Here is a 14,009-nt window from a genome sequence, read left to right on the forward strand (position 1 = left end):
AAGTTTCCCAAATAAAAAGAAGAAACAATTCCATACAAACAGCAATACTTACTCAGTTGCATAGCCCAACCGTTCAGCTAATGGAGTTATACCTATCAAACTGAAGAAAAAAACCAGGACCTGCAAAGTATGATAACAATAATAATAATAACAATAATAATAATAAAAAGCAAACATTAGCATGTAAACTTTTCAGTGTTTTTACCCTAGAAAAGGTGGGGAAGGTACATCATGAATATTTTCCACCAGTCATTATAAGTCCCCTATAGAGGCTGAAGTGAATGTCAGAGGATGTGAATGCATAACTTGCATTCTCCAAAATTGACAATGCAATCAGGACCCACCAATAAACAGATCAACTGATAATGGTACCTAGAAGATTTTCAATGATTGGGCCCACAAATCATGACAGATTGAGTACATCAAGGGACCTAGGTGGCTATAGATGCAAGTTTACTAAGAAATTTTTCATTCCTCATTACTATAAAGATATGAAAGGGGAAAGAATGGTAGAAGACTCGGAATATTTTGGTAGTCCAGGACAACCATAACACTCAAAATAACAAGTAATAGTAGTGCACTCACATGAATTTTAGTAAGATAATGGAGAATGATTGACATGGGTCCAAATGGTAGCAACATATTGATCTTCACTGTGAATATAACAACTTTTGTACTTTTCCATAGCTGTTCAAGTATTCTTGAAAAGGTCCATGATCTAGCAACATTTGAATGTGATATATTATGAGGTATCTCTACGGTGGGTGTCTCCTTTATAGACTGTGATGAACTGACAAGAGTCTCCATCTCAATTTCCAACTCTTCCCTTTCAGATCCCATCTGCACATCAGGACAGCATAAATACAGTTAATTAGTAAGAAAAAAGAAAAAGTGCTCAAGAAACTAAACCAATCTTCATAATTTTGAATGTAGTATCTTTTCTTTTCAAAAAATAATAGCGGGAAAACCACGTGTGTGGGTTCAAACCCAGAAAACCTCCCCAACACATGTTTTGAGGAGCAAGGTGCCGGTCAACAGACCTGTAGGCAATTTCAAATATAACATCTTTCTATGCTTAAAGCCAGACCTAGAAGGTGGAATGACTTATTAACCAATTGAAGCACCATATTAAACTCAAAAAAAGTCAATCCTTGACACTGATGCACCATCAAAGACACCAAAAATATAAATAAATAAATGCCTACTTGATTAGATGCATTATGTTTGCAACAATCAATTATAGAAATGTATGTTGTGGCATAGAAATGTACATTATTGCGAGTTACAAGCTTAATAAGATATTTTTACATGTCAGCAGATCTTTTGTGGCATCACACTTAATCAGGTTTTCATCTCAGCCAAAATGCTTGTAACAGCGCTTTGTTTTCCATTCTACATAGTTCAAGTATCACTAGATATCATCTGAAACAGTATTACTATATTGGATGATAATATAATATATTTTCACTATCAATTTTCAACACTTAATATTAAAATTAATGTGCAAAAAATCCTTCTTTACAAATATTGGCTGACATTTTAATGCATAAGTCATCTTATATCAGCTGAGGATATATCCAAACATCTTGATTGTTAAAATATTTCACAAAAAAGAATAAAAAAATTAAACATTCCATTTTGACCAAGATAAACCAAATCTAGGTTTTTATTAGTATCAGAAAGTCATTCAGATTGTCAGGATCCAGGAGTCAAAACCTTGGTCCAAATTCTTGAATCGAATGACTTTGCTCCCAGGTAAAACAAGGAGAGAAGAAATACCTCTTTGCTTTATGAAAACAACGCAAGCATTGATGCAATGACATCCTTGTAACCATTGTACTAGAAAGTTTGTGTTTCACAGGAGTGTGGTTCATGGTTGCGAGTGAATAAATATAAAGGAAGAGGAATACTAACATTGTCTTGGTTCTAATGCTTGTTGTGTTAGATACTAGATGTTTTGTTGCAATTTTAGGAGTTCTTTTCTTGTCTTGGTATGTCCTCTTTGTAGTTCCTCGCGTTAATCTCCCTTGTGTGATTCTCCTAAGCTGGAGAAGCATGGAGAAGAGTTGTTTGGCAATAAAGATAACCCTTATAAGCTGCACACTTTTTCTGATAAATCCCTCACTTCCTCTGCAGACATAATCAACCACCAAAGATGCAAATCACTATATAACAACCCAAGCCCTCATCCAAAAAAACTAGTCAAAAGGTATTATTTGAATTCTTTGGACATGTATAAGTACCCAAGATTTACTCGGTGCATAGCTAATATGAGACTAAATACATGCCCACATGGGTCCTCAAATACTTCCTTCCTTTTAAACCCTAGCATCCTCGTCGGGCTAAGGGTCTAAATCCATTCACAGGTATCACAAATTTAATCACAAATATTATGATTGGCCTATAGTCAGTCCCAATAGATTCATGCTACCGTGTCCCCTAGTCCACATGCGCCATGGGCCGAGTTCATTTTAATACAATTTGTAACAACTCAGGATCTTACCTAAACATACTAACTGAAATATATTATTTGGATTCCTTGGCACTATATAAATACCTAATATTTATTCAGTGCATAACCGATATGGGACTAAACACAATCCTAGAGGGTCCTCACACTCTATGCCTCTTATCATGTGTTATTTTCATTTATTTTCTTTCCTACTTTCATGGTGTGGAACATGTTCATCATCCAACCTACACAGTATACCACAAACTTAACCGTACAAGATAACAGTCTCTTCAACTATGAAATCATCTAAATAGAAATAAAGGACGATGTTCGCGGTAGCAGGGAATCATTTCTCCAAGCTTCAGTCCTCGCTTTAACCCAAAGCGACAATTAGGTTGACTTGAAAGTCAACCAACAAAAGGTGATCTACAATAGATTCCTCAGCGCGCAACACAACTTCCAGACAGAGGTTCCAATAGAAGATTCCGTTATAAAACACATGCCACGCTATTAACTTTTTGCAGAACAGGATAAGCTTACTGTTGGGTGGAAGTCTGGCCAGGACACCACCTCCCAAGATCCTTTCAGTACCACGCGATGCAGCAGGAAGAAAGAAGAAACAAAACAAAAGGAAAAACAATCAAAATACGTGGATCAGCCACAAAAGGGCTCGCCTCTACGGGGCATGCAAACTTTATTATGAAAAAGAAATTTTTACAAGAGGAGACCTCACCCTCAACCCTTATACACCCAATTCTCTCTCACCTGAAGTTCTCCTCACAAAAGCTCTCTCTCTCTTGGAGACCCCCCTGAACCCCTGAAGAGCCTGGCGACCGCTGTCCCGGAGCCTCCTGCTCCTCTCACAGCAGCCTCAAGCCTCTCTCTCTCCTCTGGTTCGTACGGCCTTCGTACGGTGAGAAACCCGAGCACCTCTCTTTCTCTGTTCGTCTCAGGCCTTTTTAAAGGCTTAAACATAGGTTTAAACTTGATTAGAGAGGGATTAGGAGTCCTAAACAAAGCCAAAAAACCCCCTGAACCGTCGGATCAAAATCGGGAGCCACCTGGGCCGTTGGATCGCACTCCGGTCCACGGAATAGTGCCGTGGACCGCGAGAAACGCGTGGGAAACGCCCACGCGGTCCACAGGCCGCGCCGTGGACCACCCGGTCCACGGTGGACCGGGGCAAGGGGGGCCAGCAGGCCGCTGGCCTGGGCCAGCCCGCACGCGCGGGCCTACGCGTGCCTGGGCCGCGTGCCCGGCTGGGCCGCGCGCCCGCCTAGGCCGCGGGCCCCCCCCGCGCGGGCCTGGGTCGCGCGTCCCGCGCGCCGCCGCCTGCCGCCGCGCCGCTGCCGTCCGCCGCCGGTCGACGGCGATCCTCCGCCGCCTCGATTCTCGTGCCGACTTCAAAAGCTCGTATCTCCTCCATCCGAGCTCCGATTCAGGTGATCTTGGTCTCGTTGGACTCCGTTTTTCGCCGCGAACCTCGCTGTGGGCTCAATGTAGGCTGAATCTCGAGGCGTCAAATCCTAACAATCTCCACATCGACTCGATATTCGGCCTCTTCCAAACTTCGAGAGCTTCTGGATCTCCTCGCCCCCATGCCCTGGGGCAATCGCCTGCTGATCATGGATAGGCAAACATGGGAGTCGAGCCAAGCTGTTCGATCCCATCTCCGTCGTATGCTGTGCTCCTCCTGACCTGAGACCTGCTCGGGGCATCATCCTGCGGCAATAGGAATTTTACCTTGCGACGTCGCCTCTCGTCCTCCCGAGTCTCCTGTCTCGTGCCCGATCCACCTCCTGGAGCTCCACCTCGCTCTAGGCTCCGCCTGGCTCCCGAAACTCCACCTCGCACTGGGCTCCCTGCCAGGTAATAATGTCCTCTGCTCCCCTTCTTCCCCTCCAGCACAATCCTATCGCCACGTAGTACCCTCAGGATTCCTCCACCAGCTACCGTCCTGTAGCCTCTCGAATCCAGTCTGCTAAGTGAGATAAGATTCCGCCTGAAATCGGATATGTATCGGACCTCCCCCAATCTCCTCGCTGCACCGTTATGTGTCCTCCAGCTGACCGTCCCAATGCCTCTGATCGCACAGCTCGATCCATCCGGCAGATATACAGTGCCCTCACTGTTCTCCAGGGAGTCAAACTGCTCCTCTCTGCAACACACATGATAGGGGCATGCAGAATCTAATATCCACTGCTGGGAAGAAGTAGATACCTCGTCAGATATCTCCAGGACATCTCCATCTGAATCGCTGCCGGCCGTTGCTACAGCAGCCACCGTCCGATTTTTCAGTTGAGGGCAATCTCTGGTTAGATGCCCCAACTCCTCACACCGGTAACACCTGGTTTTGCTCAAGTCCCTCCTGGACTTAGACCGCCCTCGTTGCGATCTCCTGTCGCTCCGTCTACCACCTCCTGCACCTCCAGAAGCCACCAAAGCTGAGCTATCGACACCTAAGCTCGAAGCTGGGTTCTCCCTCCTGAGAACCTCGTTCTGGAGTATCGCCGCGGTGATCTCGTCCATCTTGATAGTGCTCTTCCCCACTAGAAGAGCAGTCACCAAGGACTCGTACGAAAGGGGAAGCGACGCCAGCAAAACCAGTGCCCTGGTCTTCTCCTCAACGTTCTCGCCAACGCTGAGAAGGTCGGTGAGGATCTTCTGGAAGTGGCTCAGATGCTCCTGCACGCTCTGTCCCTCAGTCATCCGCAGTTGGTAAAACTGTCTCCAGAGGAAAAGAGTGTTGGTGAGAGACTTTGTCATGTACAACTCCTCGAGCTTCGACCACAGCACCGTCGGAGAAGTCTCGCTCAGCACATAGATCACCACATCATCCGTCAGGTACATGTGGATAGTACTCACCGCCTGCATCTGTAGCCGTTTTCAATCCCGCACCTCAATGGTGGTCGGCTTCTCATCGCACAAGAGAGCATCGATCAACCCCTGTTGGATGAGCACGTCCTTCACCCTTGCCTGCCACAAGGAGAAATTGCTCTTACCATCGAACTTGTTGATCTCCATCTTGATTGTTCCTGTTTTCTCTATCTTCAGTCTTGCTCACCACCACTGCAATTTGCGTCCTTGTACCGCCTTGCTCTGATACCATTTGTTGGGTGGATGTCTGGCCAGGACACCACCTCTCAAGATCCTTTCAGTACCACGCGATGCAGCAGGAAGAAAGAAGAAACAAAACAAAAGGAAAAACAATCAAAATACGTGGATCAGCCACAAAAGGGCTCGCCTCTACGGGGCATGCAAACTTCACTATGAAAAAAAAAAATTTACAAGAGGAGACCTCATCCTCAACCCTTGTACACCCAATTCTCTCTCACCTGAAGTTCTCCTCACAAAAGCTCTCTCTCTCTTGGAGACCCCCCTGAACCCCTGAAGAGCCTGGCGACCGCTGTCCAGGAGCCTCCTGCTCCTTCTCTCACAGCAGCCTCAAGCCTCTCTCTCTCCTCTGGTTCGTACGACCTTCGTACGGTGAGAAACCCGAGCACCTCTCTTTCTCTGTTCGTCTCAGGCCTTTTTAAAGGCTTAAACGTAGATTTAAACTTGATTAGAGAAGGATTAGGAGTCCTAAACAAAGCCAAAAAACCTCCTGAACCGTCGGATCAAAATCGGGAGCCACCTGGACCGTTGGATCGCGCTCCGGTCCACGGAATAGTGCCGTGGACCGTGAGAAACGCGTGGGAAACGCCCACGCGGTCCACAGGCCGCGCCGTGGACCACCCGGTTCACGGTGGACAGGGGCAAGGGGGGCCAGCAGGCCGCTGGCCTGGGCCGGCCGCGCGCGCGGGCCCGCGCGCCCGGCCTGGGCCGCGCGCCCGCCTGGGCCGCAGGCCCCCCCGCGCGGGCCTAAGTCGCGCATCCCGCGCGCCGCCGCCTGCGGCCGCGCCGCTGCCGTCCGCCGCCGGTCGACAGCGATCCTCCGCCACCTCGATTCTCGTGCCGACTTCAAAAGCTCGTATCTCCTCCATCCGAATTTCGATTCAGGTGATCTTGATCTCGTTGGACTCCATTTTTCGCCGCGAATCTCGCTGTGGGCTCAATGTGGGCTGAATCTCGAGGCGTCAAATCCTAATACTTACATCCAAAACCACTGACAAGAAACTAGTAACCAAAATGTCTCATCAAAAAATGCATGAACAGAAACAGAAATCGAATCATGAGAAGATAGATAGAAAGTCACCAATTCGCCTGACAGCATATCCTCAGAATCCAAAAGAAGAAAACATAACACAGATCCAAAGTCCTAACCCCAGAAAGCCTGGGGAATCATGAGATGATAGATAGAAAGCATAATATCTTACCAAAAATCTTTCCTCTCTCCCTCCTTCACTGTCTACTAAAACTGAAAAACCGACGGGAAGGGATCTCGATCCGCAGAGCGACTCGGGATCCCTCCACTCCAACAATGATCTTCACTAAATCCAACATCAAGTTCTCCGCGTGAAGGAGGAGAGGCGACGGAATGAGTGGAGCGAAGTGGGCGACGAAAGATATAGAAGGGGAAACACCAACCGGCCAAACTGTCGAGCGTGAGAAAGACAGCAAGCGAAAAGGTCGCGCGTTTTACTTCTCATTGTAATAAAATTCTCCGCTCCAGCAAGAACAAGAGGAGAAAAGGAGAACTGTAGGTTTGAAGCAGAGGAGGAGTTGGGAGAGCGACCGTCCCCAGGAGGAAGCTTCGCGGAAGGTGGCCAGACCCAACAAAAGAAATATATCATGTTCCTATGCGGACCGAGTCACACTGGGAATCGGGGCGAGTTGCCGTGTGTGGCGCGCGACCGATCACTCAAGTATCGCTTGCCAGTGTGGTGTGGGGAATGGGGAGAGGGTAAGTCCTGGTCAGCCCGAGCGGTGGGGGTTGTTTTAGACCGAGTCAAGAATTTCGGATTAGTCAAGAGTCATCACCGCCGGAACCAAGTTTTTTTGGTACTTTTGAATTAAGGAGGCAGGCCGACACGTCGATGTGGATGGTGGTTGTGGAAAGAGACGAACGAGGTGCAGTTCTGATCGTCTTAGGAGATTTGTCAATCAAACTTTAACTGTAATTTTATCCTCTAAAAAATATTTCACGTGAAAAAAAAAATTCAATGTGAGATTAATAATTTTTTTCCTTCTACATCATACTAATCAAATAAAAATTTAGTCTATAAATCTCATAATTTTATTTTTCAAAAAATATTTTATATAAAAAAATAATTTATTTTTATATAAATTATTTTTTTTTTTGACTTACAATCAATACAAAATCAATGGTGATCTTCATCCTATGTCATAATAAAATTTATTTTTATTTATTTTCTAACCATATAGTAACTCATCTTTATTTTTTCCATGCATGCATTTAGAAACTAGGCTTTTTTTAGTACGTGCACGTGAAAACTTAGACTTTGCATTTGAAGACTTAGACTTTGCATGGTCAGTATCCAGTTGTACTTGAATTGCAAATTCATTCTTGTGCATTACATATTAACTATTTTTGTTTTCTTTGATTCTCTTTTTTTTTTTTTTTTTTTTCACTGGAGTTGCTTGCAAAGAAATAATATGGAGGAAAAGAAAAACCTTCCGCTCCACATTCTATATGGTTCCTAGGTGTGGACAACTATTTTTTCCATTTGATTCCAACTCTTGCTCATGTTGCTATATCTACACACATCATATAAAAGTATATTTAATTTTATATCTCTCCTATATAAAAAGACAAGTTTTAAAACCAATAAATATTCATTGCAGTTTCTGTTAATCATTTTCTGAACCGATCGTTCTTTCCAAATTATATATACAATTCTGAATTTATATAAATAAAAAAATTAAACTAAAATTTTTTTAAAAATAAAAAATCGAATCTAATCACAGCTGTGACAATTAACATATAAAGAAAATAAAAAATATCGACTTCCAACAAAATAAGAAAAAACAAAAAGAAATATTACAAACATGCAAGAAAAGGTTTTTACTTAAAATTTGATAAAAATAAATAAGAAAAATCATTAAATCAACTGTAAATGGAGAGAGAAATATTTAGTTACGATATGTCCAATAGTAAACAAATATAAAAATTATTATATATTATTGGTGCAAAAATCTGCCTGCGCCGAAGAAGCTGGAGTCGAGGGAGTCGCGGTCGCCGTTGGGACCTGCAAAAGAAGTCTAAATCGGAGGTGGGGTTGCTCCGGCAAGACCCTCCGACGCTCAAGTCAGTTCTCTGCCTCAACAAGAATGGAGTGCTCGAACGAAAATTTTAGCAGAATTTTGGGATAGAAAATAGAGCTTAGAGAATAATGTATCTGGGGTCTCCCTTTTATAGACGGGGGGAGCAAAGGATTGATAGCGATTGTTTATGATCGCCTCGTCGTGGGCCGTACAGGGCCAGGAGAAATTTATCATGAAGAGTAATAGGGTGGAGTCGTGGCTGTCACCATGGCTCGCCACGTGGAATCAGTTGCAGAGAGTGGAGCGGCATCCGTTGTCGCGACTCGCCAGGGAGTGGTGGAACTGTACAGGATCCGTCGCAGGAAGTGGAGCAGAATCGTGGCCGTTACTGCAGCCTGCCAAGGAGTGATGGAGCCACGTAGGATCCGCCGCAGGGAGTGGAGCAGAGTCGTGGCCGTTACTGTGGCTTGCCAGGGAGTGATGGAGCCGCGTAGGATCCGCCGCAGGGAGTGGAGCAGAGTCGTGGCTGTTACTGCGGCCTGTCAGAGGGTCCAGACTTGTCGGTCGAAGTTCGATTGCAGTCTGATTTTCGCAGAAGCCCGGATGGGGATCATTTGTCGAGGAATCTCGATCGAGACCTTCAACAAGAGTTCAGGGCGGAAGTCCGGCTCCCGTGGGAGCCCGGACAAAGCCTACCTGTAGCTGGAGTTGGAGGCGAAGTCCGGCTCCCGTAGGAGCTCGGACGAAGTCTTCCTGCAGTCAAAGTTGGAGACGGAATCCGGCACCCGTAGGAGTCCGGACGAAGTCTACCTGTGATTGAAGTTGTGGGCGGAGTCCGGCTCCCGTAGGAGTCCGGACGAAGTCTACCTGTGATTGAAGTTGTGGACGGAGTCCGGCTCCCGTAGGAGTCCGGACAAAGTCTACCTGTAGCTGGAGTCGGAGGCGAAGTCCGGCTCCCGTAGGAGCTCAGACGAAGTTTTCCTGCAGTCGAAGTTGGAGACGGAGTCTGGCTCCCGTAGGAGTCCGGACGAAGCATACTTGTGGTTGAAGTTGTGGGCAGAGTCCGGCTCCCGTAGGAGTCCGAACGAAGCCTACCTGTAGCTGGAGTCGGAGGCGAAGTCCGGCTCCCGTAGGAGCTCGGACGAAGTCTTCCTGCAGTAGAAGTTGGAGATGGAGTCCGGCTCCCGTAAGAGTCCGGACGAAGCCTACCTATGGTTGAAGTTGTGGGCGGAGTCCGGCTCCCGTAGGAGTTCGGACGAAGTCTACCTGTGATTGAAGTTGTGGGCGGAGTCCGACTCCTGTAGGAGTCCGGACGAAGTCTACCTGTGATTGAAGTTGTGGGCGGAGTCCGGCTCCCGTAGGAGTCCGGACGAAGTCTACCTGTGATTGAAGTTGTGGGCGGAGTCCGGCTCCCGTAGGAGTCCGGACGAAGTCTACCTGTAGCTGGAGTTGGAGGCGAAGTCCGGCTCCCGTAAGAGCTCGGACGAAATCTTTCTGCAGTCGAAGTTGGAGACAGAGTCCGGCTCCCATAGGAGTCCGTACGAAGCCTACCTGTGGTTGAAGTTGTGGGCAGAGTCCGGCTCCCGTAGGAGTCCGGACGAGGTCTGCCTGTGATTGAAGTCGTGAGCGGAGTCCGGCTCCCATAGGAGTCTGGACGAGGTCTGCCTGCAGTCGGAGTCGGGGATGAGGTCCGGCTCTCGTAGGAGTCCGGGCGAAGTCTTCCTACCGCTGAAGTCGGAGACGAAGTCCGGCTCCCGTAGGAGTCCGGACGAAGTCTTCCTGCCACTGAAGTCGGGGACGAAGTCCGGCTCCCGTAGGAGTCCGGACAAAGTCTTCTTGCAGTTGGAGTCGGAGACGCAGTCCGGCTCCCGTTGGAGTCCGGACGAAGTTTCCCTACCGCTGAAGTCGGGGACGAAGTCCGGCTCCCGTAGGAGTCCGGACGAAGTCTTCCTATCGCTGAAGTCGGGGACGAAGTCCGGCTCCCGTAGGAATCCGGACGAAGTCTTCTTACAGTTGGAGTCAGAGACGCAGTCCGGCTCCCGTAGGAGTCCGGACGAAGTTTCCCTGCCGCCGTAGGTCGAACGCCGGTAGAATCCCCGAGGGGTCACCCCTGACACGAACTTCGGCTGGGGAGATTTTACACCCAACATATATATATATATAAATAAATAAAAATTAATTTATTTTTAATACTATTTTATATGATATGTGTACTATAATTTAAATTTTATATTTGTTGGTGCAGAATTTCAACGATGCCAGATGAAGCTGGAGTCGAAAGAATCACGGCCGCCATCGGGACCTGCAAGGAAAGTCTAAATCGGAGTTGGGGGTGCTCCGGCAAGACCCTCCGACGCTCAAGTCAGTACTCTGCTTCAATAGAACTGGAGCACTCGAATGGAATTTTAGCAGAATTTTGAGATAGTACTTAGAGCTTAGAGGAGAACGTATCTGGGGGGTCTCTTTTATAGATGGGAGAGCGTAACCGATTGACAACGACGTCCGTAACTGCCTGGTAGTGGGCCGTTCGGGATCACGTGAAGTTTGTTACGGAGAGTAGTGGTGTCCGTTGTCGTGACTTACCGGAGAGTGGTGGGGCCACGTGGAGTTTGTTACAGAGAGTGGAGTGGTGTCCGTTGTCGCGACTTGCCGGAGAGTTCGGGCTGGATGGCTGAAGCTCGGTTGGAACGTCTGGTGGAGCGAAATAGCTCTCTGTCTCAGTAATCTAAGAGAAGCTCGGATGTTTTCGAGATTGTTGATGGGTTAACTGTTGTTTGCTGACGGGTTAACTGTTGTTGGGTGCCTTAGGCATTGATGCTGCAGATGGAAGTCATCTGCTGTAGAAGCCCGGACGAAAACTTTCTGTTGGAGAAATCTGACTGGAGTCCGATTGCTAGAGAAGTTCGTCTGAAATTTGTCTGATGTAGAAGCTTGTCTGAAGATTGTCCGCTGGAGAGGTCCGGTTGCATGAGGAATCCGACAAAAGGTCGACCGATAGCGAAATTCGGAAGGCGCTATAGAAAGTTGACCGATAGAAGAGTCCGGAAGGTGTTGTGGAAGTTCGTCCGCTGGAGGAGTCTAGAGGACACTGTGGAAGGTCGACCGCTAGAGGGGTCCTGTAAAAATTTATCCGTTGGAGGGGTCTGATTGGCACTGTTGAAGTCCGGTTGGCGCTGTTGAAAGTTGATGGCTGGAGAGGTACGAAAGACACCGGAGACAGTCGGTCACTGTAGAAATCTGACTGTTGGAGCCCGTCCGTTGTAGAAGTTCGTCTAGAATCCATCCGCTATAGAAGTTCGGACGGAGTCCGGTTCTTGCAGAAGTTCGGAAGGAGGCCGCTTACTGTAGAAGCTCGGATGGAGATCGATTACCGTGGAAGCCCGGATGGAAACCACTTATTGTAGAAGCTCGGCTGAAGTCCGCTTGCAATAGAAGTTCGAACGGAATTTGCTTACTGTAGAAGCTCGGATGAAATTCGGAAGGCGGTCGACCACTGTAGAAACTTGAATGGAGTTTGATTATTGTAGAAGTCCTGCTGCTGGAGAAGCCCGGACATTGACGAAGTCCGGAAGAAACTCGGAGTAAAGTCGATCGTGACAGGAGGAAGTCTGGAAGAGATTCGGAGAGTCGTCGATCACTGTAGAAAATCGATTGATAGTGAAGCCCAGAGAGCATTTGGAGCAGTCCGATAGATGACTGAAAGAGCTCATTATTGGAGAAGTTCGGAGGGTACGATAGGAGTTCGTCCATTGGAGGAATCTGGAGGACACTGTGGAAGATCGACTGCTGGAGGAGTCCGGATGGTATTGTGGAAGCTCGAACGGCTGGGGGAGTTCAGAAAGATGCCGCACAAGGTCAGAAGTCGGAAGAGTCTTGGGAGGGTTGGCCTCTTACGAACTTCGACTGGGGTTATTTTATACCCAACACTAGTCTCCCTACTTTCGAGTTCGAATTTCGAATGAAGGAAGTACAGAAAAATTTTCACAGCCGAAGTTGTCCTCCTTGATTTTCGTACTCTATTGTTTCCAGATATTTTGATGTTTGGCACGCCGATGCTGGAGTCTTTTCAAATCGAGGCGATCCGAAAAGATTTTTTTGAAATTTTCGCTGGAGCATTGCCCCAGGTACGGTGCAATAATGATTCTATCAGTCGTCAGCCATCTACCACAACGAGTGGGACATGCAGTAGTTGTAGGTCGGCCAAAGGAGATCTGCAATCATTATTGCACCGGATCCTGAGATCTATTTAAACCCGTCCCCTTCCTTTAGGGGTTTCACCTTGCCTGAGATTTTTCTTTGGTCCCCTCTTCTTTTTCGAGGGCTTCGTCCTCCTCCGGCATCCCTCTCGGTCTTAGGCGCCCTTCAGGTCGACCTCCATCGCCTTCGCTGCCCTCCTGCACCTCTCGGACCAGCCTAGGTTAGTTCCGAAACCCTTCTTTTTTTTGCTGTTCTTCCATTTTTCCTCCTCTATATTCCATCTGTTCAGTTTCTCCACGAGCATCTTGTTTCTTATTTTTTTTAATTTTTTTGAGATTTTCATTTGATTCAAAATGTCCTCCAACACTTCCTCCTCTAACAGTTCTAGAAGTTCATCAGCTTCAGTCCCCCAAAATCCTAATACTGTAGATGAACCCATACTTAGGATCGAACCTCATCCGATCTTTGTATCAGACATCATTCCCAGCTCTTTGACCTCGGACAAACTCTCGCTGATTAGGATTCAGTACGGGGTTCCTCCGGAGTATGAGCTTGAGCTTCCCGGGCCAACTGACCGAGCTAGCGCCCCTCCCCCTAGCCGCTTTTGTTTATACCAGGAAGCCTTCCGCGTCGGGCTTCGACTTTCACTCCCACCTTTTGTTGTTGCTCTTTTTCATTTTTTAAATATTTCTCTAATTTCTGTAGCGCCGAACTCCTTTAGGTTTCTGATAGGATTTCTTTCCCTCTGTCATTTAGCTGAAGTCCGGCCAACTCTTTTCTTATTTAGAAACTTTTATACCTTTAAGCGTCACCCTTCAGCAAAGGACTGGTGGTACTTCTCTCTCCAGTTCGGTAGAAAGGGATTGCTGAAAGGTGCCCCCTCTTCTATCCACAACTGAAAGGAGAGGTACTTCTACGTCTGATGCCCGACCCTGATGCTGGGGTTGCCCCCCTGGGGCTCCCTGAGGGACTCCGTCCGTCGGGCTTCTAGCCTGAGAAAGGATGACCTTGAAGCTTCCAAAAAACTTAAGACTTATCCAGCTCCTCTCCTCTCCGACCTTCTGAAGGAGTAACTTTTATTCAATGTCGGCCTGAGCCCTCTCGATCCTGTCGGTATTTTTTTTTTCTCAAGTCATTCGCTGCTTCCTCTTTCTCTTATTCTATTTCTAAGCTGTGCCGATCTTTTTTTCATTAC

At 47.2% G+C, this 14,009-nt stretch overlaps 1 protein-coding gene across 3 annotated transcripts in view; it reads right to left on the bottom strand.

The window, feature by feature from the left end:
- The window catches only part of LOC105041957 (vacuolar cation/proton exchanger 3), a 28,945-nt gene extending 21,802 nt beyond the window's left edge, over positions 1-7,143 (bottom strand). For 2 of the 3 annotated variants that reach the window (XR_831448.4, XM_010919033.2), the window contains exons 1-3: positions 6,769-7,143; positions 586-840; positions 53-120 (exon numbers count right to left, since the gene is read on the bottom strand). Coding sequence is in view for 2 of the 3 variants with exons in the window: in XM_010919033.2 (XP_010917335.1) it covers positions 53-120; positions 586-840 (323 nt within the window). In the remaining variant the exon portion in view is untranslated. Of the gene's footprint in view, positions 1-52; positions 121-585; positions 841-6,768 lie in introns of those variants that run through there. The other variant, XM_073254022.1, reaches the window with a different exon arrangement.
- Between the last annotated feature and the right edge of the window lie 6,866 nt (positions 7,144-14,009).

The sequence above is a fragment of the Elaeis guineensis genome, chromosome 3 (genome assembly GCF_000442705.2).
Source record: "Elaeis guineensis isolate ETL-2024a chromosome 3, EG11, whole genome shotgun sequence".
Taxonomy (NCBI): Eukaryota; Viridiplantae; Streptophyta; class Magnoliopsida; order Arecales; family Arecaceae; genus Elaeis; species Elaeis guineensis.